This window comes from Triticum urartu, chromosome 1 (assembly GCF_003073215.2).
Source record: "Triticum urartu cultivar G1812 chromosome 1, Tu2.1, whole genome shotgun sequence".
Lineage (NCBI taxonomy): Eukaryota > Viridiplantae > Streptophyta > Magnoliopsida > Poales > Poaceae > Triticum > Triticum urartu.
In genome coordinates, this window is record NC_053022.1 from 226,497,475 (window position 1) to 226,520,475 (window position 23,001).

At 42.1% G+C, this 23,001-nt stretch overlaps 1 protein-coding gene and 2 long non-coding RNA genes across 6 annotated transcripts; 1 reads left to right on the plus strand and 2 right to left on the minus strand.

The window, feature by feature from the left end:
- Positions 1-858: 858 nt before the first annotated feature.
- Positions 859-2,078, minus strand: LOC125554796. Its single transcript, XM_048718213.1, has 2 exons — positions 1,451-2,078; positions 859-1,124 (listed from the first exon to the last, which is right to left on the minus strand). Exons 1-2 carry the CDS (start codon positions 2,073-2,075, stop codon positions 1,081-1,083), a joined length of 669 nt encoding a protein of 222 aa, XP_048574170.1. The 5' UTR covers positions 2,076-2,078; the 3' UTR covers positions 859-1,080.
- A 7,874-nt stretch (positions 2,079-9,952) lies between these two features.
- Positions 9,953-22,445, plus strand: LOC125554817. Of its 4 annotated transcripts, none has more exons than XR_007304453.1 (5): positions 9,953-10,338; positions 19,597-19,686; positions 20,767-20,838; positions 21,795-21,878; positions 21,981-22,445. It is a non-coding gene; the product is annotated as an uncharacterized LOC125554817 (long non-coding RNA). The 4 variants fall into 4 exon arrangements; XR_007304454.1 differs by lacking the exon at positions 9,953-10,338 and adding an exon at positions 10,814-10,852; XR_007304452.1 differs by lacking the exon at positions 9,953-10,338 and adding an exon at positions 15,464-15,718.
- LOC125554835 lies at positions 15,364-15,961 on the minus strand. Its single transcript, XR_007304455.1, has 2 exons — positions 15,806-15,961; positions 15,364-15,712 (listed from the first exon to the last, which is right to left on the minus strand). It is a non-coding gene; the product is annotated as an uncharacterized LOC125554835 (long non-coding RNA).
- Positions 22,446-23,001: the final 556 nt, after the last annotated feature.

Genomic DNA, 23,001 nt, shown 5'->3' on the forward strand with positions numbered 1-23,001 from the left:
GCCTGCACATCATTATCAGCGTTAATGTCCACAGAATCCCCGTGAGTATGAGACACATCCTTCTCCCCCTCTTGACCATCATGCACAGGGTGTAGGTGGTCAAGCTCTGCAAACAGCAGACTGAGATCAGTCGGCTCACCATAGAATGGCTCAGACTCCCTGAACGTAACGTCCATACTTACAAACCTGCGTTTTTCAGAGGGACACCAACATTTATACCCCTGCTGACTAGACGAGTATCCCAAAAAGACACACTTCACTGCCCGAGGATCAAGCTTGCCAACAGATGGTCGGTGATCACGAACAAAGCAGGTACTGCCAAACAACTTTGGCGGAACAACAAACTTATTATCTCCAACAAGCAACTCAGACGGAGATTTCATGCCAAGTATCCTGGAAGGTGTCCGGTTGATCAAGTATGTGGCTGTCATAACTGCATCATCCCACAAGAACTTAGGCACATTCATGGTAAACATCAATGACCGAGCAACCTCAAGAACATGACGATTCTTTCGTTCGGCCACTCCATTCTGAGGGGGGGGGGTGTCCGGACATGAAGTTTGATGAAGAATCCCATGGTCAGCCATGAAAGCCCCAAAAATGTTGTTCACATACTCCGTTCCATTGTCCGTCCTGAGCACCTTGACCTGTACCTGAAACTGGTTCTTTACAAGAGCATGGAAGTTCTGAAAACAGCTAAACACCTCATCCTTGTGACGCATCAAGTAAATCCAAGTCATGCGAGAATAGCCGTCAATAAAGGTAGCAAAATACTTCTTCCCATTCATTGACACCACTGGGCTAGTCCATACATCCGAATGAATAAGCATAAAAGGAGATATGCTCCTGAGCCCCTTACTCACATATGAGGCCCATGTGTGTTTTGCATATTCACAAGCATCACATGTCAGCTTGCCTTTGCCTATTCCACACATAACATCCGGAAATATTCTACTCATCTTATCAAAAGATACATGCCCCATCCTACAGTGATGGATCATCGCCTGCTTCTCCTTATCCTCCATGGTCGCAGCACACACCAAGTCCGGCTGCACCTCCTAGTCCATGTACCAGAGCCCCCTACGCCTGGTGCCAGTCCCAACCGTCTGGCTCGTCTGTCGCACCTGAATCAAGCAACCAAACTTGTCAAGGATCACACGACAGTCCATTTGATCAATGAGTGCACTGAAAGAGACCAAATTGACAGGAAAGGCTGGCACATGTAAAACTGACGATAGGGAAATGGTCGGAGTACACTTGACTGTACCAACCCCTATGACTGGTTGTTTTGTGCCATCAGCCGTTTGTATAGTGCCCGTGTGAGAGGGAGGATGCTTAGTGTAAGACTCGAACACACAGGAGTTACTAGCAACATGCTTAGATGCTCCAGAGTCAAGAACCCACTCTGGAGCACTCTCATTAGTAGCAAGAGATGCTCTTTCCGGATTACCTTCATCAGTGGAGGCCCAGTGAGCAAAGTCTCCATAGACAACATCATCTACATCTTTGCCTTTGGACGTCCCAGTGTCTCCTGCAACGGCCATGTGAGCCCTCTGACCCCCTGAGTGTCCTGAGTAGCCACCTCTGCCTCTAGAAGCCTGGCCCCATGAGGTCTCTGAGTATCCACCTCTGCCTCTAGCACTTCTACCTCTGCCTGTTCCCCCTCTGTTATATCCCCTGCCTCTGCCACGAGTTGGACATTCTCTCTTCGAGTGACCTACCTCCCCACATATATGACATTTGGTGGGATCGCCCCACTCCATGCGCTCAGTGACTGCAAATGTCGAAGCTGGCACAACCTTCACGTCTGCATGCTCAAGGGATAGGCGCACCTCCTCTTGAGTCATCGCTGCAATAGCCTCGGGAATGGTAGGCAGACTAGGTTGGTGCAACAAGGAAGCCTTCCTGCCATCAAAGCAACCTTTGAGGCCAGCCAAAAATTTCAGCACACGCCTGCGTGCCATCCACTTATGCCCTGACTCGATTGAAGCCGCGTCATAGAGTTCCAGGGGATCACAGTTATCCTGGTCAGCCCACAGAGCCTGCAGTTCTGCCACGTATGTCATCACTGACATGCCATCATCTTGGCGCAGCAACCTAATCTTGTCCTCAATCTGAGCAATGAGCATGACATTGCCCTTGCCAGAGTATTGAGTGGACAGAATCTTCCATATCTCAGCAGGTGAGGATAGCCCCTCCACAAAGCGTCCAATGGAGGGCATCACAGAGTTCAACAACCACACCATAAGTACAGAGTGGATGACCTTCCACCTCTTGCCCTCTGCACTACGCTTGTCCCCTGGTTCTACAACGGTGCCCAACAAATATCCATCAAGCTCCTTCTGCTCCACAGCCCACAAAGCCCTCCTGGACCAGCTCAAATAATTTGTTGCCCCCTCTAGCTTCATGTCCAGGGGCGACATTTCAAGCTTTTGAGCCACTTCCTGTCGAGGAACGATGGCCCCAGAGTTGGACTCCGTGAGGATCTTAGCGAGCTTCTCCAAAGCCTCGGCAAGACCAGTTGGTTCAGCCATCGTTTGACAGGATAAGCAGCAACAGCAACACTCAGCCTCAGAGAGTCTTCTTTCCCAAGCACCACCACCACCACCACCACACCAAGCTCACAACAGCAAGTCCACAGAGAAAAAAAATCTCTGTAAAGCACACAAGCGGTCCAGCCCAGCCTCTTCCTGTTCCAGAACGAGCAGTCCAGCAGGCTGCACTTCTTTCTTCCTCTGCCGCAGCACCAAGAACCAGCCGCACAAGCACCAGCAGCTCAGCAAGCTTCCAGGAACAACACAAGGCAGCAGCAGCAGCTGCAGTTCCTCTTCTGTTCAGCAGCACCAACAGCAGCAGCTCCCCGCCGCAGCCTGACTCGCACACAGCCCAAATCCGCCGCTGCCTTCTTCCTCCTCCTCTTCTTGCCGCAGCCGCCTGCACAGCCCGCAGCAGCCCTCCTCGGCCGCCCCCTTTGCAGCTAGCCACCCCAGGGACGCGAAGCAGGACAAGAGGAAGCAGCACCTTCCCGGCCGCGTCGCAGCTCCTCGAGCCCAGCCGCGCCGCCGCCGCACGCACCACAGCAGACCCGCCGCCTCGCGCACGCACGCAGCCTCCTTTCTCGCCTGACCCCGCTGGGCCCCACCGCCGCCTCTCCGGCGAGGGACTACACCGTCACCGTCGTCGCCTGGCTCGATACCATGTTGAATCGGGAGATGGGTACCTTCAGACAGCAGCCTCGCTTCCTGTCTTGTTTCCTGCGTGAGTGTGTGTCTAAGATGTGGCGGCTCACACGGGAGAAGGGAAGAGGGGCTCCTCTTCTAGGTCAGCACCTCTCATGGGCTTGGGCCCAAGAGACAGATCTTGATGGGCTAGGGCCCATACCGGTTCAACAAACACAACTACTCATTACATAGTTTCTTTTCATGAAAATTGGTACAAATGCATATATATACACTACAAAGATATATCATCTTTCATCCGAGAGCTTTCTGGTTGATGTCAGCTGTATAATGAGCCGTGTGTGATCGTTGCGCTTCCGGTTGTTTTCTAACATGTGAGCTTTTTGATCAGTTTGTTGTGCTTAGTACTGGACACTGGAACATACTATCATATTTCGTATTATTAAATCTAAGCTGCTATAGTTGTGATCCACAAAAGTTGTTTTAGTCTATTTTTCACAAATGCTGTGGGTCAGAGCCCATAGCTTGTACATGGTGGCACACTGTTTCCTATATATTGTCACATCCGCTGTTTTAGATTTTGACATGATTTTGAACTATAGCTCTGGCAATTTTAATCGATATGTGTTTGTAAATAAAATTATAAATCCTATTGTAGTTTGAACAATCTATGGTGAACAAAATATTATTAGTTTTGCCCGACGGATCTAACTATTTATAGGAATGCTGTTAAATATGTGTGCTTCATTCAATCTTATTACAACCCTCTTAAATTACATGGCTTAATCGGCTTTTGTTGATTTATATTAATTCACTTTATTAAATTCATTTGTACTATGCTCTCATATAGTCAATTTTCATTTTTTGTAGTTTCTTAATCGATTTATAGGAATGCTGTTAAATATGTGTGCTTCATTCAATCTTATTACAACCCTCTTAAATTACATGGCTTAATCGCCTTTTGTTGACTTATATTAATTCACTTTATTAAATTCATTTGTACTATGCTCTCATATAGTCAATTTTCATTTTTTGTAGTTTCTTAATCGCCTTTTGTTGATTTATATTAATTCACTTTATTAAATTCATTTGTACTATGCTCTCATACAGTCAATTTTCAATTTTTTCTAGTTTCTCCCGTACACTCAAATGCCCAAGCAAACACATTGTTGGCTATTCCCAAATAGCCAGCCCATATCTACTGTATACTGTGGCCCAACACAACATGCAACTAATTCATTTTTCTTCTCCATCTGCCTTGTATCGTTGGTTACAGTCGGCTTGGTTTGTTTAGGAACACATCTTTTCGTATGATTTTTTTCATGTGGATTCTTTTTTTAGATGGACTTTTGGTGTGGATTCTGATTGGCTTCTTTTTACAGGAGGACTCTTATTGGATTGGTTCCTACTCCCTCCATTGCTAAATATAACTCATTTTAGAGATTCCAATGCAGAATACATACCGACAAAATGAGTGAATCTACATTCTAAAATATGTCCATATACATTCATATGTAGTTCGTATTGGAATCTTTAAAAAGACTTATATTTAGGAGCGGAGGGAGTAGATGCAACTTTCTTGTGAGGAATCGGATTGCCTTTTTACAGGAGGATTTCTTTTTTCTTGCGAGATTTTACAGGAGGATTTTGATTGGTTGTTGATATAGGAACCTGGATGTTGTATGGAATTTTCTTGTGTGGAATCGGATTGCCTTTTTCCAGGAGGGCTATTGATACAAGGACGTACATGTTATAGAAAAATGTGTTATACTTCAACGTAATGGATTGACGAAGAAAAACAAATGCTTGGAGCTTCTGCCTGCTTGGTCGTATGTGTTTACTTCAATACTGCTGGGGGAAAAAGTAGAAAAAATTGCATGTTTATAGATTTGCTGTTGGTAGCTGTGTGTGCTTTTAGGAAATCTTTGGCTACCTCGTCCGTGTGTTTTAGTCAAGCATGCTGGCTCCTGCTTTTTTTTTAGAAACTCCTACTTCTGTTTGGCAGGCGTGAGGGCTCCTGCTATTGGGCTTTTGCCTGACCTGGAATTTGAGGTTTCACGTTCAGTTGCAAAGAGAACCACGGAAGGGATTCTCTCCATCACGTGTGCATGCCAATTTCATTATCCGTTAATCAATCTGGTCGGTCTATCTTTTGGCAAGCGTGTGGGCTCCTGCTTCTTTCAATATCTCCGTTTAGACAGGACTATTTGTAACGTGACGTGTTATATTGCTTGTACATGAACGTGACGTGTTATATTGCTTGTACATGAACATGATATTTGTATGTAACGTTACATCTTTTAAATCTCAACCGTCAATGTCTAAAATTAACGATTGTGATAATTTAATATATGTGGATGAATATGGTGGCTTATTTGACTTCTATCTTAATTATATAATAGATACTAAAAACATTACTTTTGCTGTCTTTACTTTTGTTGTCGCTATCACTGTTATCATATTACTTTGCTATTAAACACTTTGCTGCAGATACTAAGTTTTCAGGTGTGGTTGAATTGACAAATCAGCTGCTAATACTTGAGAATATTCTTTGGCTCCCCTTGTGTCGAATCAATAAATTTGGGTTGAATACTCTATCCTCGAAAGCTGTTGCGATCCCTTATAGTTGTGGGTTATCAAGACTTTTTTCTGGCACCGTTATCGAGGAGGATAGCTTTATTCTTTGAGTCACTTGGGATTTATATCTGTTTATCACTATGAAGAACTTGAGAGATCCAAAAATCAAGATTTATCCCTCAGTTACAAGGGAAGGTAAGGAACTGCCATCTAGCTTTGCACTTGATTAACCTTTTGTTATGAGTAAGTTTGCGACACCTACACCTACTTCTGCTATTCGTTCTGATATGTCGCATGTTACTGATGATGCCATTTCTGCTATGCATGATACTTATGATGAAACTGCTTCTATGTCTGATATTACTATGCCCCTTAGTGAATTTCTTGATAAACAAATTGCTAGGGCTAGAGAAAGAGAGATTATTGAATCTGAATACGATGATGATAGTGATGATGAAAATATGCCTGTTATTCTTAAGGGTTATTCATTTGATCAAGATGCTTCTTTAGCTATTTTAGCTTGCAGAGATAGATATGAGCTTAAGAGGTTATTAATTAAATGGAACAAAGAATCACTTAGAGATAAAATGAAACCCGATCCTGCTTTTGCTACTTCACCTATATGTGTTCCTGATAAAGATTATGAATTCTCTGTTGATCCTGATATAATTACTTTGGTTGAATCTGATCCATTTTATGGCTATGAATCTGAAACTGTTGCGGCACATCTTACTAAGTTAAATGATATAGCTGCCCTGTTCATTAATAATGAGAGATCACGTTACCTGTATTTACTCAAAATATTTCTGTTTTTATTAAAGGGCGATGCTAAGATATGGTTTAATTCTCTTGATCCTGGTTGTGTGCGTAGTCCCCAGGATATGATTTATTACTTCTCTGCTAAATATTTTTCTGCTCATAAGAAACAAGCTGCTTTGAGGGAAATATACAACTTTGTGCAAATTAAAGAAGAGAGTCTCCCACAAGCTTGGGGGAGGCTTCTCAAGTTACTTAATGCTTTGCCTGATCATCCTCTTAAGAAACCTGAAATACTTGATATCTTTTATAATGGACTAACCGATGCTTCCAGAGATTACCTGGATAGTTGTGCTGGTTCTTTTTTCAGGGAAAGAACACCGGTTGAAGCTGAAATTCTATTGAATAATATGTTGACAAATGAAAATAATTGGGCACCTCCTGAGCCAGCTTCTGCTTCAATTACCGAGCCTATTCCTAAACCAACTCCGAAGAAGAGAGGTGTTCTATTTCTCAGTTCCGAAGATATGCAAGAGGCAAAGAAATCTATGAAAGAAAAATGTATTAAAGCTGAAGTCCTTAAGAATTTACCTCTTATTGAAGAAATACATGATCTTAATTCACCGCCCGTTGAAGAAACTTATGATCTCAATCATTTATTTACTGAAGAACCTCCTGATCCCGATGTCCTGACACAAGTAGTAAAGGTAAATTCTCTCTATAGATATGATAAAGCTGAAGTCCCTCCTACTAAAATTGGTAGTCAGTGCTTGGATGAGTTTGATAACTTTATATTTAAGCAAGATGACTTCAATGCTTATTTTGGTAGACAATTAAAAGAAAATGTTTATATGATTAGACGCTTGGGTGATTATATGGCTGATATTAAAGGTGAACTTAAACTTATTAGCAAACATGCTTCTATGGTTACCACCCAAGTAGAACAAGTACTTAAAGCTCAAAAAGAAATGCTTAATGAAATGAATAGTAAGAAAAATAATTATGCTGTTAGAGTGGCTACTAGAACTGATAGAATGACTCAGGAACCTTTGTATCCTGAAGGCCATCCTAAGAGAATCGAGCAAGATTCTCAAAGAAATAATATTGATGTTCCTAGTTCTTCTAAAAAGAAGAAGAAGAAAAATGATAGAACTTTGCAAACTTCTAGTGAACCTATTGCTGAACCACCTGATAATCAAAATGATATATCTATGTCTGATGCTGAAACACAATCTGGTAATGAACATGAACCTAGTAAAAATATTAATGATGATGCTCAACCTAGTAATGACAATGATGTAGAAACTGAACCTGCCGTTGATCTTGATAACCCACAATTAAAGAATCAACGTTATGATAAAAGAGACTTTGTTGCTAGGAAACATGGTAAAGAAAGAGAACCTTGGGTTCAGAAACCCATGCCTTTTCCTCCGAAACCATCCAAGAAAAAGGATGATGAGGATTTTGAGCGCTTTGCTGAAATGATTAGGCCTATCTTTTTGCGTATGCGATTAACTGATGTGCTCAAAACAAATCCTTATGCTAAATATATGAAAGATATCATTACTAATAAAAGAAAGATACCGGAAGCTGAGATTTCCACCATGCTTGCTAATTATACTTTTAAGGGTGGAATACCAAAGAAACTTGGAGATCCTGGAGTACCTACTATACCTTGCTCCATTAAAAGAAATTATATTAAAACTGCTTTATGTGATCTTGGAGCCGGTGTTAGTGTTATGCCTCTCTCTTTATATCATAGACTTGACTTGAATAAGTTGACACCTACTGAAATATCTTTGTAAATGGCTGATAAATCAACTGTTATACCTGTCGGTATTTGTGAGGATGTGCCTGTTGTGGTTGCAAACGTTAGTACTTTAACGAACTTTGTTATACTTGATATTCCCGAGGTAACTTAGTGTTATTCGAAATTTCTCCGGTTTCATGATTATCGGAATGAGTTTGTTAACAAGACTTGATCAACCTTGTTAGTGGATTCTTTTTGATGAGCATGAGATGGATGAAACTAGAAGCACAAACTTCTGTACCTTCTTTGTATTTTCTGCTATTAAATAAAGTAAAAACAGTATTTTTCTGTCTGTTTCCTGACTTATCCGTGCAATATAAAAATATCGAAAATAAAAGTCCTCATAATTCCATGCCAATTTAATATTAATTTTTCAGGAATATTTGAAAATTTACTGTGCAAAAATTACCGCGGGAGGAGCTGCCACCTGGTCACGAGGGTGGTGGGTGCCCCCCCTATAAGGCGCGCTCCCCTACCTCGTGGGCCCACGGTGGCCCTCCTCCACTTATCCCAGCACCCATCTTCTTCCTCTATCTCACACAAACCCGAAAAACCAACTCAAGCACGAGTTCCAGCCACTTTTGCTGTGATTTTTGATCTCCTTGCTCAAAGCACCTCTCGCAAAACTGCTTGGAGAGATTGTTCCTTGGTATGTGACTCCTCCATTGGTCCAATTAGTTTTCGTTCTAGTGCTTTATTCTTTGCAAATTTGTGTTGCATAGGTGACCATGTTCTTGAGCTTGCATGTCAAATTTATATGGTTCCAAGTAGTTATAATGCTTGATATAGGCTCTATGCACTTGTAGGAGTAGTTGCTATCAGTTTTATTGAGTTTGGTTTACTTTTATTTTGAAGTTACTAAAAATTTCAGGTTGTTTCAGAAAAATGATGAGGAGAATATTGAGGCGCTCATCAAGCCAAAGCTCAAAGGAAAAGGCACCTAAGCCTAAGTATAATTTGCCACGCACCGCGGAGATTCGGGCGTGTGAATGGCCTTCTGAAGATTTCTTGAGAGCAGCCGGTATCTATGAAGATTTTTATGAGTTGGCTCACAATGCAGGCCTCACCACTTTCCTCCACGACCAATGCGATCAGTATCTCTTACTCACAAATACCTTTGTGCAAAACTTTTATTTTCATCCTAGGAACTCACCACCTACGGTGAAATTTCATTTATATGATGAGCCTAAGGAGATGTCACTTTATGATTTCTGTCGGATTTGTTTAGTCCCTTTTGAGGGCAAGACAGAAGAACCACATCATGATGATGTGGCTGGGTTTATTGATAATATCACTATAGGAGAAACCAGGAAGGTTTCCGATGCACGAATCACTAGCATACATTTTCCTGTTTTGCGTTACTTTGCATTATTTGCTAGTCGTTGTTTAATTGGACGCGGAAATTCTGGAAATGTTAGTATCCCTGATTTAATTATTCTGCTCCAAGGTTTATATAGTGATAACACCTTTAGTTTGGGCGGTATTATTGCTAGACGGTTAAATATGAACTGTACTAAGGGTCCCATCTTTGGAGGCATTTATGCCACACTCCTAGCCGCACATTTTAACATACCTATTAGGCATGCTGAGAAGGAAGAAAAAGTGCTACCCCGTATTTATCTAGATCATAAAAGTATGGTGGCACATGATTTTATTGTTAAGAATAGGGCAGGGGATCTTAGATATCAACTGTTCTTTAATAAACATCATCCTGAGACTATTACCTTGTCTGCTCCTTCTTTGTTTGATTTGACTGCACGCACGTACCTTGTTTCATTGGCAGCTATTCACGCCTACCGGAACCCTGCACCAGCTGAGGATTCAGAACCGGAACCACAATTTGATCCTTCATGACAGTCTAGCTATCAGTGGGATCTGGAGATGATTGCCAGCCAGTGGCAATCGGAGCCTTCTTCTTCTTCATCACAGTACGACCCCAACAACTATTATTATGGATATCCGCCAGGCCAGCCGTGGCCATAGACCAACTTAGGCCAAAAGCCTAAGCTTGGGGGAGTACGTATTTCTCACCGACATTACATTTATGCTCACACACACTCATTGCTAGATGTCGGTGCTCATACTTTTTCACTGTAATATCCATGCTAGGTTATTTTCCTTTTTATGCTTTCTTCTTGTGTGTTTAATAAACCTTAAGAAAAACCAGAAAAATAGTAGTAGTTTATTTTTCTGCTGTAGTAGTAATAATTAAAGAGAAAACCCAAAAATATTTCCCGTTCTTCTTTTGCTTGTTGGCAGCTTTCCCGTGTAAATAGTTTTATTTCTTTTCTTTTCTTTGGGGGTCAGTAGGAGAAGACCATAATTAAATTGTTGAAGTGGCTCTTATATGCATTATTGTTGATTTAACCAAGAGCCCATATTGCCTTGTCTTCTCCTGTTTATTGAATGCTCGCAGATTCCAGCTTAGTCCAATGCACGTGCACTCTTATTATTATTCACACCGTTCGGTCGTGCAAGTGAAAGGCAATTATGATGATATATGATGGACTGACTGAGATGAGAAAAGCTGGTATGAACTCGACCTCTTTTGTTTTTGTAAATATGATGAGCCTGTCGTTTTTGATTCAGCTTATTATGAATAAACATGTTTGCAATGACAATTAGAGATCATAATTGCTTGTGCCATGTTTGATTAGCTATGAGTTATAATGATTTACCTTGTATGCCAACATGCTATTGAGATGATTATGATGTGGTATGATGGGGTGGTATCCTTTTTTGAATGATTTAAGTGACTTGACTTGGCACATGTTCACGCATGTAGTTGAAACAAAATCAACATAGCCTTCACGATATTTATGTTCATGGTGGATTTTATCCTACTCATGCTTGCATCCAATGTTTATTAATTTTAATGCATGTACATGGCTGTTGTCGCTCTCTAGTTGGTCGCTTCTCAGTCTTTTGCTAGCCTTCACTTGTACTAAGCGGGAAAACTGCTTGTGCATCCAATCTCTTAAACTCCAAAGTTATTACAGATGAGTCCACCATACCTTCCTATATGCGGTATCTACCTGCCGTTTCAAGTAAATTTGTATGTGCCAAACTCTAAACCTTCAAATAAACATTCTGTTTTGTATGCTCGAATAGCTCATGTATCAACAAAGGCTGTCCTTATCTTCCGTGTTAGGCGGGTTATTCTCAAGAGGAGTGGACTCCGCTCCTCACTCATGAGAAAATGGCTGGTCACCGGGATGCCCAGTCCCATGCTTTATGCAAACTAAATCAAAATTAATTGCAAACAAAACTCCCCCTGGGACCTGATGTATGTTGGAGGCACTCGTTGTTTCGAGCAAGCCATGGATTGATGCTTGTTGGTGGAGGGGGAGTATAAACTTTACCATTCTGTTTGGGAACCACCTATAATGTGTTTAGCATGGAAGATATCGCCATCTCTTAGTTGTTACGTTGACAATGAAAGTATACCGCTCAAAATACAATTTATCTCTATTGCAAAGCCAAGCTCTGGCACCTCTACAAATCCTTGCTTCCCTCTGCGAAGGGCCTATCTATTTACCTTTATATTGAGTCATCACCCTCTTATTAAAAAGCACTAGCTGGAGAGCACAGCCGTCATTTGCATTCATCACTGTTAATTTATATTGGGTATGACTATGATTGGATCTCTTTTACCATGGATTACAATGTCTAGTCAGTCCTTGATTTTTAAAGGTGCTCTGCATTTATGTTTTGCGGTCTCAGAAAGGGCTAGCGAGATACCATCTTATTATATCATATTATGATTGTTTTGAGAAAGTGTTGTCATTCGAGATTTATTATTATAACTTGCTAGTTGATTATGCTATTGATATGAGTAATTGTGAGACCTGAGAATTATTGCAAATATGGTTAGTTATAATTTATGCTGAAAACTTGAATGCTGGCTTGACATAGTTACAACAACAAGAGCAAACAGAGTTTGTAAAAGTTTGTCTTTCTTTTTTTCAGTTTGTCAACTGAACTGCTTGAGGACAAGCAAGGGTTTAAACTTGGAGGAGTTGATACGTCTCTGTCGTATCTACTTTTCCAAACACTTTTGCCCTTGTTTTGGACTCTATCTTGTATGATTTGAATGGAACTAACCCGGACTGACGTTGTTTTTAGCAGAATTAGCATGGTGTTGTTTTATGTGCAGAAAACAAATATTCTTGAAATGACCTGAAACTCCACGGGAGGTCTTAGAAAAAATAAAAAAAATCCTCGCCAAATATGAAGACCAGGGGGCCCACACCCTTCTCACGAGGGTGGGGGGCGCGCCCCCCCTAGGGCGCGGCCCCCTACCTCGTGGGCTCCCTGTTGACCCTCCGACGCCAACTCCAACTCTATATATTTGCTTTCGGAGAGAAAAAAATCAGAGAGAAGAAATCATCGCGTTTTACGATACGGAGCCGCCGCCAAGCCCTAAAACCTCTCGGGAGGGCTGATCTGGAGTCCGTTCGGGGCTCCGGAGAGGGGGATTCGTCGCCGTCGTCATCATCAACCATCCTCCATCACCAATTTCATGATGTTCACCGCTGTACCAATTTTCATGAAAAGAAACTATGTAATGAGTAGTTGTGTTGATATACTGAAAATATATAAAAAGAATTGATACGAAAGAAATAAAGACACGATCAAAATGAATAAGATATGAAGGAAGTGAATGAGAAATACTTAAGCAGAAATACAAATATACAGTGATAACCAATCAAATTAAGATGAGCATGGGTGGGTGCATAGGTTGGTAGGCAAGATATTGCAAAATAGTAAAGACACGATCAACATGAGTAAGAAGTGAATGAGAGAAAATCCTTAAGCGCAAATACCACTATACAATGATAAGTGGTCATATTAAATTGAGCGTGTGTGGATAGATCTGTAGGTAGGAAAGATATTGCTTTACCCAAGAAAGTCAAGGCAACTAAGAATGTGGCCGATCAATTTGGGCGGAACAAGAAAACATTTGGTATACATAGAAGCCAGCCATGTTTAGATCTAATTCTTGGAGGGGAATTGCTCCAACACATATTGGTGCAAAGATACATAACAAGGGATGGGGAGAGGATCGAAGACGAGAAATATGAAAATTGGTATAGAAGTCTATATATTACTTTAGTTTTGTCTTCTGACCTCACATGCCAAGGTATTTTATCAACAAACTACAATGCACTCAATAATTCGACTATCTTTCCTCATGAATTTTATGTTTGTCTTTCATCCGGCTCATATGCCTTTTCCCCACTGAAAAACATGTCCAAGATGATCCCACATAAGGTAGCATTGCTATGTGACAATGAAGGAATAGCGTAACCACCCTTGAAAAGAAAGAGTCCGACCAAAATAGATTACTCACATCATCAGGAAATATAGGAAACAACAGCCCGAGATAGTCTATATAAATTAAAGCTACCGGATTGTCGCATTTTTTTTGCAGGTAGGTGCATGTTTAAGAAACAAAAAAAAACTGTCTGATTGGTTCAAGAATCAGTACAGATTTATATAAATCCATGGCTAATGTTACTAAAATATTAGGCACGTACAAACAACTCAAATATTGAGATATACAGGTTGAGCCCAGATATATGCAAAGTTATCCCAATCGTTAAGTTTAGATACTAACAGCTTATATTATAAGATGCAGGTGTTACATACAAATATAGTCAGCAGCAAATATTATCACGTACACATGTCTTAGTATGTAGACATGTCACAAGTACACACGTAAAAATTGGCACCGCGTCTTCCCCTATTAAATCTGTTGGACTCGGTTGCTGACACAAGAATAAAAAAACTTTTTAACACCACCAGATTAGAGGCAAACACAAATAGGATTCCAACATGCAAGGAAAGCATGGATGAGACAACCACGAATAGGACAAGCGCATCTCACGTGCTGAGTTTACTTGCCAAATCAACCCTTATATCGGCGACACAAGCATGCACCTAGATAGAAGTCATCCAAAAGTGCAACTTGAACACACAATCAAAGAAATCAGACATGCGACTCGACGCCTAATGAAGCCACATCCAACTGCTACACGCGACAAGCAACTCGACTTTGGACGAAATAACTCAATGTTGGATGAAGACATGCCCAACAGCTTCTCATTCGATCCACCAAATTTGGTAATTATTATTTAGTAAACTCAATTTTTCTTGATAAAATCTTCATAGTAATTTCATCAATTGACAGCTATATTTCTATTCCTGAGGCCAAAACAGTATATCGTACAAGAAGATGAGCGATAGCGACAAGGTGACAAAATTGGAACACTCAGTTTAAAGTATGGGAATATGGGATTCGGGCAATACTCCAGCTGATGAGCTTATCAACCTAGATATGATCTTGATGGATGAACATGTTTATTGCTTATATAAGTAATTGCAAATTTCTATTCTTTTAAAAAACAATTACTGAAGATATTTCATAGATTACGCAGGGTCAAATATTTCATGCTACTGCTCTCAAAAAAATATATATTTCATGCTACTATCTACATGGACCCCTTCAGAACGATCTATTTATGCATTTAGCAATTTTAAGGTTGTGGAGTCTACTAAATATCGCCCGGTTTGCACATAGTACACAGGTAAAGGAGGTCATAAGATCTCTGGAGGTTTTTCCTGACTATTATTTCGTGTTTGTTACCAAGGACACGCCACAATAAAAGCTAGAAAAAGATATACAACACTCAGATATGTTTACAGTTCTAACTAATGTTTCTAACAGAAAACCTCCTCCATGTGATTGCACTAACTTTTCAGATTAAACTCTTTAGGGGTGCTAAAATGGGAGTCACGGTGGGAAAAGTTTTCTTATTGTTTGACAGATAATGTAATTGGCAACTAAAAAATAATAATTGTGAGTTTGTGACATCGACAATCAATAATTAGGCTGATGCTTTTACTGTCAAACAATAATTAGATGCAAGAATCACTTGCTAGGTCGAGATAATTTAATATGTTTGCTTTACTATGTTCTCTATTGCAAAATTCAGAGGGCAAGTATACGAGCACTTCTCCACACAGAAAGTTGTGGTATGAGTATTGTTTAGCAATGGAATGATAAAAACTTATTCAGATTTCTAGATCATTCCCCTACACAAAAACTTGTATGGTTGCAGTAACACCTACGTTTGGTAGCAGGTCGCATAGCAGGAGGGCAACAACTAACATCCGCCAGCAGAAGCTGCTCACGTCTTGCTACTGTTCCCTACTCCGTGAGATCCCTCACTACCTCTGTGCCACCATCATCCAAAGCCTCCGGCCAATAAATTTTTGAGCAGTGTAGCCCACGCTCTCCTTGGCCATATCCATGGCCGCGTCGCCAGACTCGACGACCTCGCCGAGATCCACGTACTCACCCAGCCACATGCGCCAGCGCCACCACCTCAAGGTAACAAAATTCGGACAAAAAATAAGCGACATGTAGATGTGTGATAACATGGGGATTAGTTTCCTGATGGGTAGCGGCGACATATACCTTCGCCGGCGGCAAATCGGAGGAAATGGCGGAAGTGGATGAGGAGCCGGGTGGGGAATCGTACAGGAGCAGAGGCGAGTTTGTTTTTTCTTTCCTAAATTCTTAAAAGCAAAGCTTTGCTGTTTAGACGTCCCGAGCACACACCCTTCGGCGCCGTTCGATCAAAATCGCGGCCTCCAGATACTAGGTGGCCGGGCCGACACAAACGAAGTCATTCTGCCCGTGCGGCTGTGCGTCTGTTCCCCACTCCTCTCAAACTCACCTTCTCCCTCTCCCTGTGCACACTTTCCTCCACGCCCGATGAGATCTGCTGCGCTCGCCTCCATTACCCTGGCCCTCGCACTCGCCGGCGTTCACCGAGCCAAATCCTGCGCCGGAGCCCCTCCTTCCTCAACCTTCTTCTCCACCGATGTGCCCCCATACCCCGACCGGCAACGAAGCACCCCGCATGAGCGGACGCATTCCCCTGCCCCAGACCGGCGGCGAAGCGACCCCGCGCTCTGCTTCTCCCTCCCCGGCGTCGTCCTACACCCCGCCGCGTCGATCCCTCGCCGGATTGATGCATCCCGTGGCTGGGACCTTTGCTTCCTGTTTGACGCGGTCCCTTCTCATCCAACAACAACAACAAAAGGAGGAAGCGGCTGCTCCGGCCGCCCCCTGCAGATTCCAACCAACGACGACGCCTTCTGCTCACGCGCCCCTTGGAGATCCCCTACAGTTCAATTCCCTGGCTGCACAGTATAGGGAGGATTCTCTTGAAGCATTGCCTCAAATTCTTCCTCCACAACCATGCCTGCAAGGGTCATGTGGACGGCGACGAGAAGCACTGAGCAATGGATGCGATGCACTACCTCACTGTAGATTTCCCTCCCGCTCTTCGTCCACAGGGTGAGCCGTTCTGAACCAATTTTTGGATTTACCAAAGTGCGTGTTGAGTTACACAGAGATGTGGTGCCTTGCTAGATTTTGCAGTATGAGTAGTTCATGAGTAATTGCCAGATCCTTTCCCACAGAACATGCCTTTTTTTGTCGTACAAAACTTGCCTAACTATTTATATGTAGTTGCCTCAAATGTTAGTCAATTTTTCCATCTCATTGAGGTGCTATATATCTGAAATAGCAAGTAACATACTGAAATGTTGTCTGCTTGGATGGTTAAACATTTCTATTGATCATGGTATCCATATCAGCCTAATGATTTGCTTGCCTAATGATTTTGTTAGTTGGTTGCATGATATGCAGTGGCGAAGCTACACACGCTTCATTGGGCGGGCCAAAACCAACTAGCTTAAGAAATATGTCCGAAATTTTGCTCCCAGAGCCCCAGTTCAGCACCACACTCTACACCGTAATCTCATTTGGCAGGGCGGGCCATGGCATGGTTTTGCGCAGCCGTAGCTCCGCCACTGATGAAATGTCTGTCCGCCTAGTTAAACATTACTATTGAATATGGTGTCCATATCAGCTAGACTGAAACTTGTACAGGAACACATTAGTTCAATAATAAAAAAGGCCTACTTGGATGGTTTATACATTTACAAGTCCGTCGGTTCTAAACTTCTAATACTATAAGATATGTGTAGAAGTATAAGCACATTAGTGCGTGTTGAATAATGCCGCCAGAATCAAATTGATTTTTACAAAGGATTAGCACCATATTATTATTGTTATGCTATTTTTAGTACACATTAAAGTAAACTCTCTTAGGGGAAAGCAACACTGCATCTGAATGAAAGATTCTCTGTCTTCCAGTGGTCGTTGATGCCACACACAAGATGTAGTTAACAACAGGAGATTGTTTTGATGTGTGCACTGACAGTTCCATCTGTTTGAACAATTCACTAGCTCTCCTTCCTTAGTTGGAGCTGAACCAGTTCCCTGTTGGCACTTTTGTTAGCCATTAGTACATCACTAAGCAAGGAAAAGTAAGAAGTTGTGGACTGTACTTCAGACCGAGAAAGTCAAGACAAAAAAACATGTTTTCTTCTAGTCAATCTATAACCTTTCTGGACACTGAGTTCTAACCAAACACCCTTTTTGGACACTGAGTTCTAGCCAAACACCATGCTTCCTTCTAGTCAATGATTTCTACACTAAATTGCCTAATAATGTCAGAAAGTTGCCTACAATATTTATTTTGGCATATGATTTATGACAACCAGCAAGCGGAAGGGAGGAGAGAGATGCAGGAGTACCGGTGACCAGCAAGCGAAGGAAGAGGAAGAGCCAAGGGGGCAGCGCTATTTGTACATTGCGGCCACCTAGTGGGGTAGAGCTAGATCCGGGGAAGCGTTGTCTCGAGTGGTCGAAGAACTGGGCTACAAATCACCCTAAGTATCCCAAAATCGACACCCCTAAGCATGTGTTTTTCTACTCACATATATAATTCTGTGTGATAGAGGCGGAATAGGGAGATTGAAGAGGGGTGTGTGTGTGTGTGTGGGGGGGGGGTCCCATCTTCATGGGAAAATCGATATTTTTGAGCGCGGGTGCGAGACTTGGGATGCGGGAGCTGGAATCGTCGATGACTCGAGCCGAGATTGTCCAAAACTTGCCTAACACATGTGAGTCAGTTGCCCAAAAGATCCACTCCCAAGATGCGGGGGATGGAATCGTCCATGACTCGAGCCGAGAGTGTCCAAAACTTGCCCAACGCATGAGAGCTAGTTGCTAGAGATGCCGGCATGAGTTGCCCAAAAGATCCGCTCCCGAGATGCGGGGGCCGAAATCGTCGATGACTTGAGCCGAGAGTGTCCAAAACTTGCCCAATGCATGATAGTTAGTTGATAGATATGCTGGCATGAGTTGCCCAAAGGATCCGCGCTCGAGATGCGGGGGATGAAATCGTCCATGACTCGAGCCGAGAGTGTCCAAAACTTGCCCAACGCACGATAGTTAGTTGCTAGAGATGCCGGCGTGAGTTGCCCAAAAGATCCGCTCCCGAGATGCGGGGTCGGAATCGTCGATGACTCGACCCGAGAGTGTCCAAAACTTGCCCAATGCATGCTAGTTAGTTGCTAGAGATGCTGGCATGAGTTTCCCAAGAGATCCGCTCCCGAGATGCGGGGGCTGGAATCATCGATGACTCGACCCGAGGGTGGCCGAAACTTTCCCAACGCGCGATAGTTAGTTGCTAAAGATGCCGGCGTGAGTTGCCCAAAAGATCCGCTCCCGAGATGCGGGGGTCGGAATCATCGATGACTCGAGTCGAGAGTGTCCAAAACATGCCATACGCATCATAGTTAGTTGCTATAGACGCCGACGTGAGTTGCCCCAAATATCCGCTCCCGAGATGTGGGGGCTTGAATCGCCGATGACTCGAGCCGAAAGAGTCCAAAACTTGCCCAACTCATGATAGTTAGTTGCTAGAGATGCTGGCATGAGTTGCCCAAAAGATCCGCTCCCGAGATGCAGGGGCTGGAATCGTCGATGACTCGACCCGAGGGTGTCCGAAACTTGGCCAATGTATGATAATTAGTTGCTAGAGATGCTAGCGTGAGTTGCCCAAAAGATCCGCCCCTGAGATGCTGGGTTTTATTTCGCCCAAAACTTGCCCAACACATGTTATGTAGTTGCGAAAAAGGCTGGCGTGAGTTGCCAGAGATATATATTTTTTTAGCAAAAAAGTGATTTTGTTTGCACAAATTTTTTATTTCCATAGAATAAGTTGTCTACATATAAAAATATATTTTCCTAAATCACCTAAGTTTACTCTAAAAAAATCAACTGAGTTTTGTAAATATGGTTTCGTAGATATTCTAGCCTAAACAAATTGTTTGTTTTGTTTGCAGGGCCTTACTAAATTTTAAAAGGATGTCAAAGCAACATTTTTGAGGTTTTGTGCACACGCCCAAGCAAGAAGCTTCAAGGTCCACTTCTAGGTACTCATAAAGCTATCCAACTTTTTTGTTTCAGCAAGAAAAGAGGAGTTGCCTCAAACACACAAGAGTTGCTTACTGCTAACACTGATTTTGCATGGGAGGAGGTCGATATGCATGGGATGAGAGGGAGGGGGGATGGGTTTTGATGGCAATAGCATCATCATCAGGTTTTTGACAACTGGCAATTTTTGAGAGGGCTCGAGCCGGAAGTTGCCTAGCAAAGGGGCATGAGTTGCATGCTCGATTGCTCGTGTATATGTAATTTGGGAAACTGATAAGCAGAGTACACGAGTTGGACTGCCTCGGGAAAGTGCGGAAAATTGCCCAACACAGAGTAGACTGTTGCTACATATGCTTGTGTGAGTTGCTGGAAGTAGTTTTTTTCTTCAGAAAATGATAGGCAGTCCATGCTTGGTTTTTTTATACAAATGTGTCGCTAGGTTGAAATGAACTTTGATCATGTGTTTAAACTTGCCTAACCATTTTTGTGTACGTACTATTTGCCTCAAAATGATGCAGAACTTTGTCCTCAAAATGTAGTCTCTTGATAGTTCAGAAAACACACACATATCGAGGGCTAGGCAACTTCACACAGCTAGACCAAGCAATTGACACACACACACACAGAGAGATCAAGCAACTTAAAAACTATTGGGGTAGGAAGGTTTTTGGGTGTTAGAAATTTTACGCGTGTGTAAACAGAGAATTCATAAATCTTTTTGTCCAAACAATAGGCAAGTCATAGATAAACCCGTAGCAAGTCCCACATAGTTGTCAAGAAAGTCCTGCCTTTTGGTTGTCAAGCATCCAAAAACTTGCCTAGCCAGTTTGTCTTATTTTGTAGGTGCCTAAAAAATGATGCAAAATTTTCCATCTCCTTGTTTTCTCTTATATGTGGGGCTTGGTTCATCGTGCGTGTGTTTGAGATGCACCCAACACTATTATTAGCTATTTGTCTACGAGCACTTTTTTCGCTTCGTTATTTTGGTTGTTGGGGGGCGAGGAGCCCCGTAGCTATTTTTTTTGCTACGGAACCCCACACACCCTTTGTGTTTTCATTTCATTTTATATTTTTCTCAGGAGTCACCTACAAAAATCTCAAGCTATCAAAGAAATGCCCAAGAAAAGGAAACCATCACCAAGTACTCTCCGGTAATTTTCACATCCTGTTCCGGGGCTTAGTTCCGTACTATCTAGGGGGATCAACTGTTCTTGATTACCTGATTTTGCATTTGAAATTGCCTAAAAAAACTCAGAACTTGCCTACATTTTTTCGAGTGATTCTGTTAAAAATGAATATGAAGAGCCTAGTAGGTCTGTTAATGACACAATATATCACAAATTGCTTAATGGTATCACTAGGTTTGCTTAAACAAATCCATAAAAGTTGTTGCCTTTTTTTCAGGAAGAACCATTTTTGTACAAAAGCAAACTAAAAACGACGGGCTTTTGTTTTTGCTTTCTCCCACCCATTTCATTTTTGCTTAAAAAGCGCCCAGTGGTTGCTCACACTCCCCCCTCCACATCAAGTTCTAGCATGCAAAGCACATATAAGTTACTTACTAGCAACACTCATTTTTGCTTAAACAAACCTTAGAAGTTGTTGCTCTTTTTTGTTTTTTCAACACTCTTCTAGTACAAAAGGCAATGTAAGAAAAAAAACATCAAGGGGTTTCTCTGGTAAAACATCCAATAGTTGGACAAAGAAAACTGAAACAGTTTTCATGTCCTGACTTTACTTGCTTATTGTCAATGACTGATTTGCTTAAAAATCTGATATAGTTGCTCACACTTTGCCCCCCTACACATCAAGTTCTAGCACGCGCGAAACACACAAGAATTGCTTACTGCCAACACTGGTTTTGCTTAAACAAACCCTAGAACTTGGCTGCTCTTTTTTGTTTTTTCAACACATTTATAGTACAAAAAGCAACCTAAGAAAAGCATCAAGGGGTTTCTCTGAATGGACAACAGCCAGCAGGTGGATAAAGGAAAACGAAACACTTTTCATGTACTGGCACTTGCTTTTTGTCAATACTTTGATTTGCTTAAAAAACCGCTATAGTTGCTCACTAATTCCTTTTTACTGTTTCTTGCAACGGGTGCAGTACAAATCAATACTAGTTGCTCATGCAGATGGAAGAAACAAGGGAAAAACATTGGAAAAGGAGTTTGCAATCAGGATGAACAAGGTGAGGAAAAGTCAAACCTTCTATCTCTTTCCTCTTATACACCATGGTTCACTTTTCTATCTCTCCCTTTTGTGTTTAGATTCTTATAGATCTCTTTTTCAGTTCTCAAGCAATATGTGGCAGCCATTACAGGGACCTTCGGATGAGGGGCAAGGGAGGAGAGGGGGCGTGGGGAGAAGAAGCAAAAGGGCGTGGGAACGGCACGTCTAGAGCGCTCCCTCTCGTTGGGTGGACGAGGGACGCGAGAGACGGTGGATCCTCTCACTTTCCAAATCTGGACAAGGGAACCGAAACCTACCTAATATGGGAGGCTGCTAGGAGGCGCTAGCGGGCAGATGTTTGCCCGCTAGTCGCGTCCTTTTTCTTTTGATTCTGGGACCTGGGGCTACGGGATGTTTTACTTAGAAAAGAAATTGTTCTTTTAGACAAAGAAAAGAAATTGTTTTTTTTAGAATCAGATTTTTTGTGCCAATGAGCCTAAAATATATGTTGGGCCTTTGTAGGCTTCATGCATGGGCTATGCAAAATTGGGTACAAATTCTTTTTATTACTTCTCTGTGGAATGCACCGATCCTGGCACACGTAAATAAAACATGCGAACCAACTTGTGGTTGAGATGGTTTGGTGGACAGTAGTATCCCCAACCCACCAGGGTTCAAATTCTAGTGCTTGCATTATTCCTGGATTTATTTCAGGATTTCCGGCGATGCGCTTTCAGTGGGAGGAGACGTTCCCGTCGACGACGAGGCGCCTACGGTGACTTCGTAAATCTCAAGATGATATGCCGGCTCAATCTCTCGGAGTTGCTCATAGGGGTAGGGTGTGCGTGTGTGCGTTCATAGGGATGAGTGTATGCGCGTGTATATGAGCGCTTGTGTCTGTACTGATGCTAAAAAAACGTAAATAAAACATGAATCCTAAAAAATCATAGATAAAACATGAAAGAAAATACTCTAAAATAGCCTAAACATATACAACATTCAGCAAAGGATCATAGGATCCAAAAATTTAAATTTTGCCATCTGGATCATCAAAATGATTACTAAGAATCAACAAACAATTTCCATCAAAGGAAAACAATATACAACATTAAACACACTTGCAGGAACTCAGTTTAGAAAGT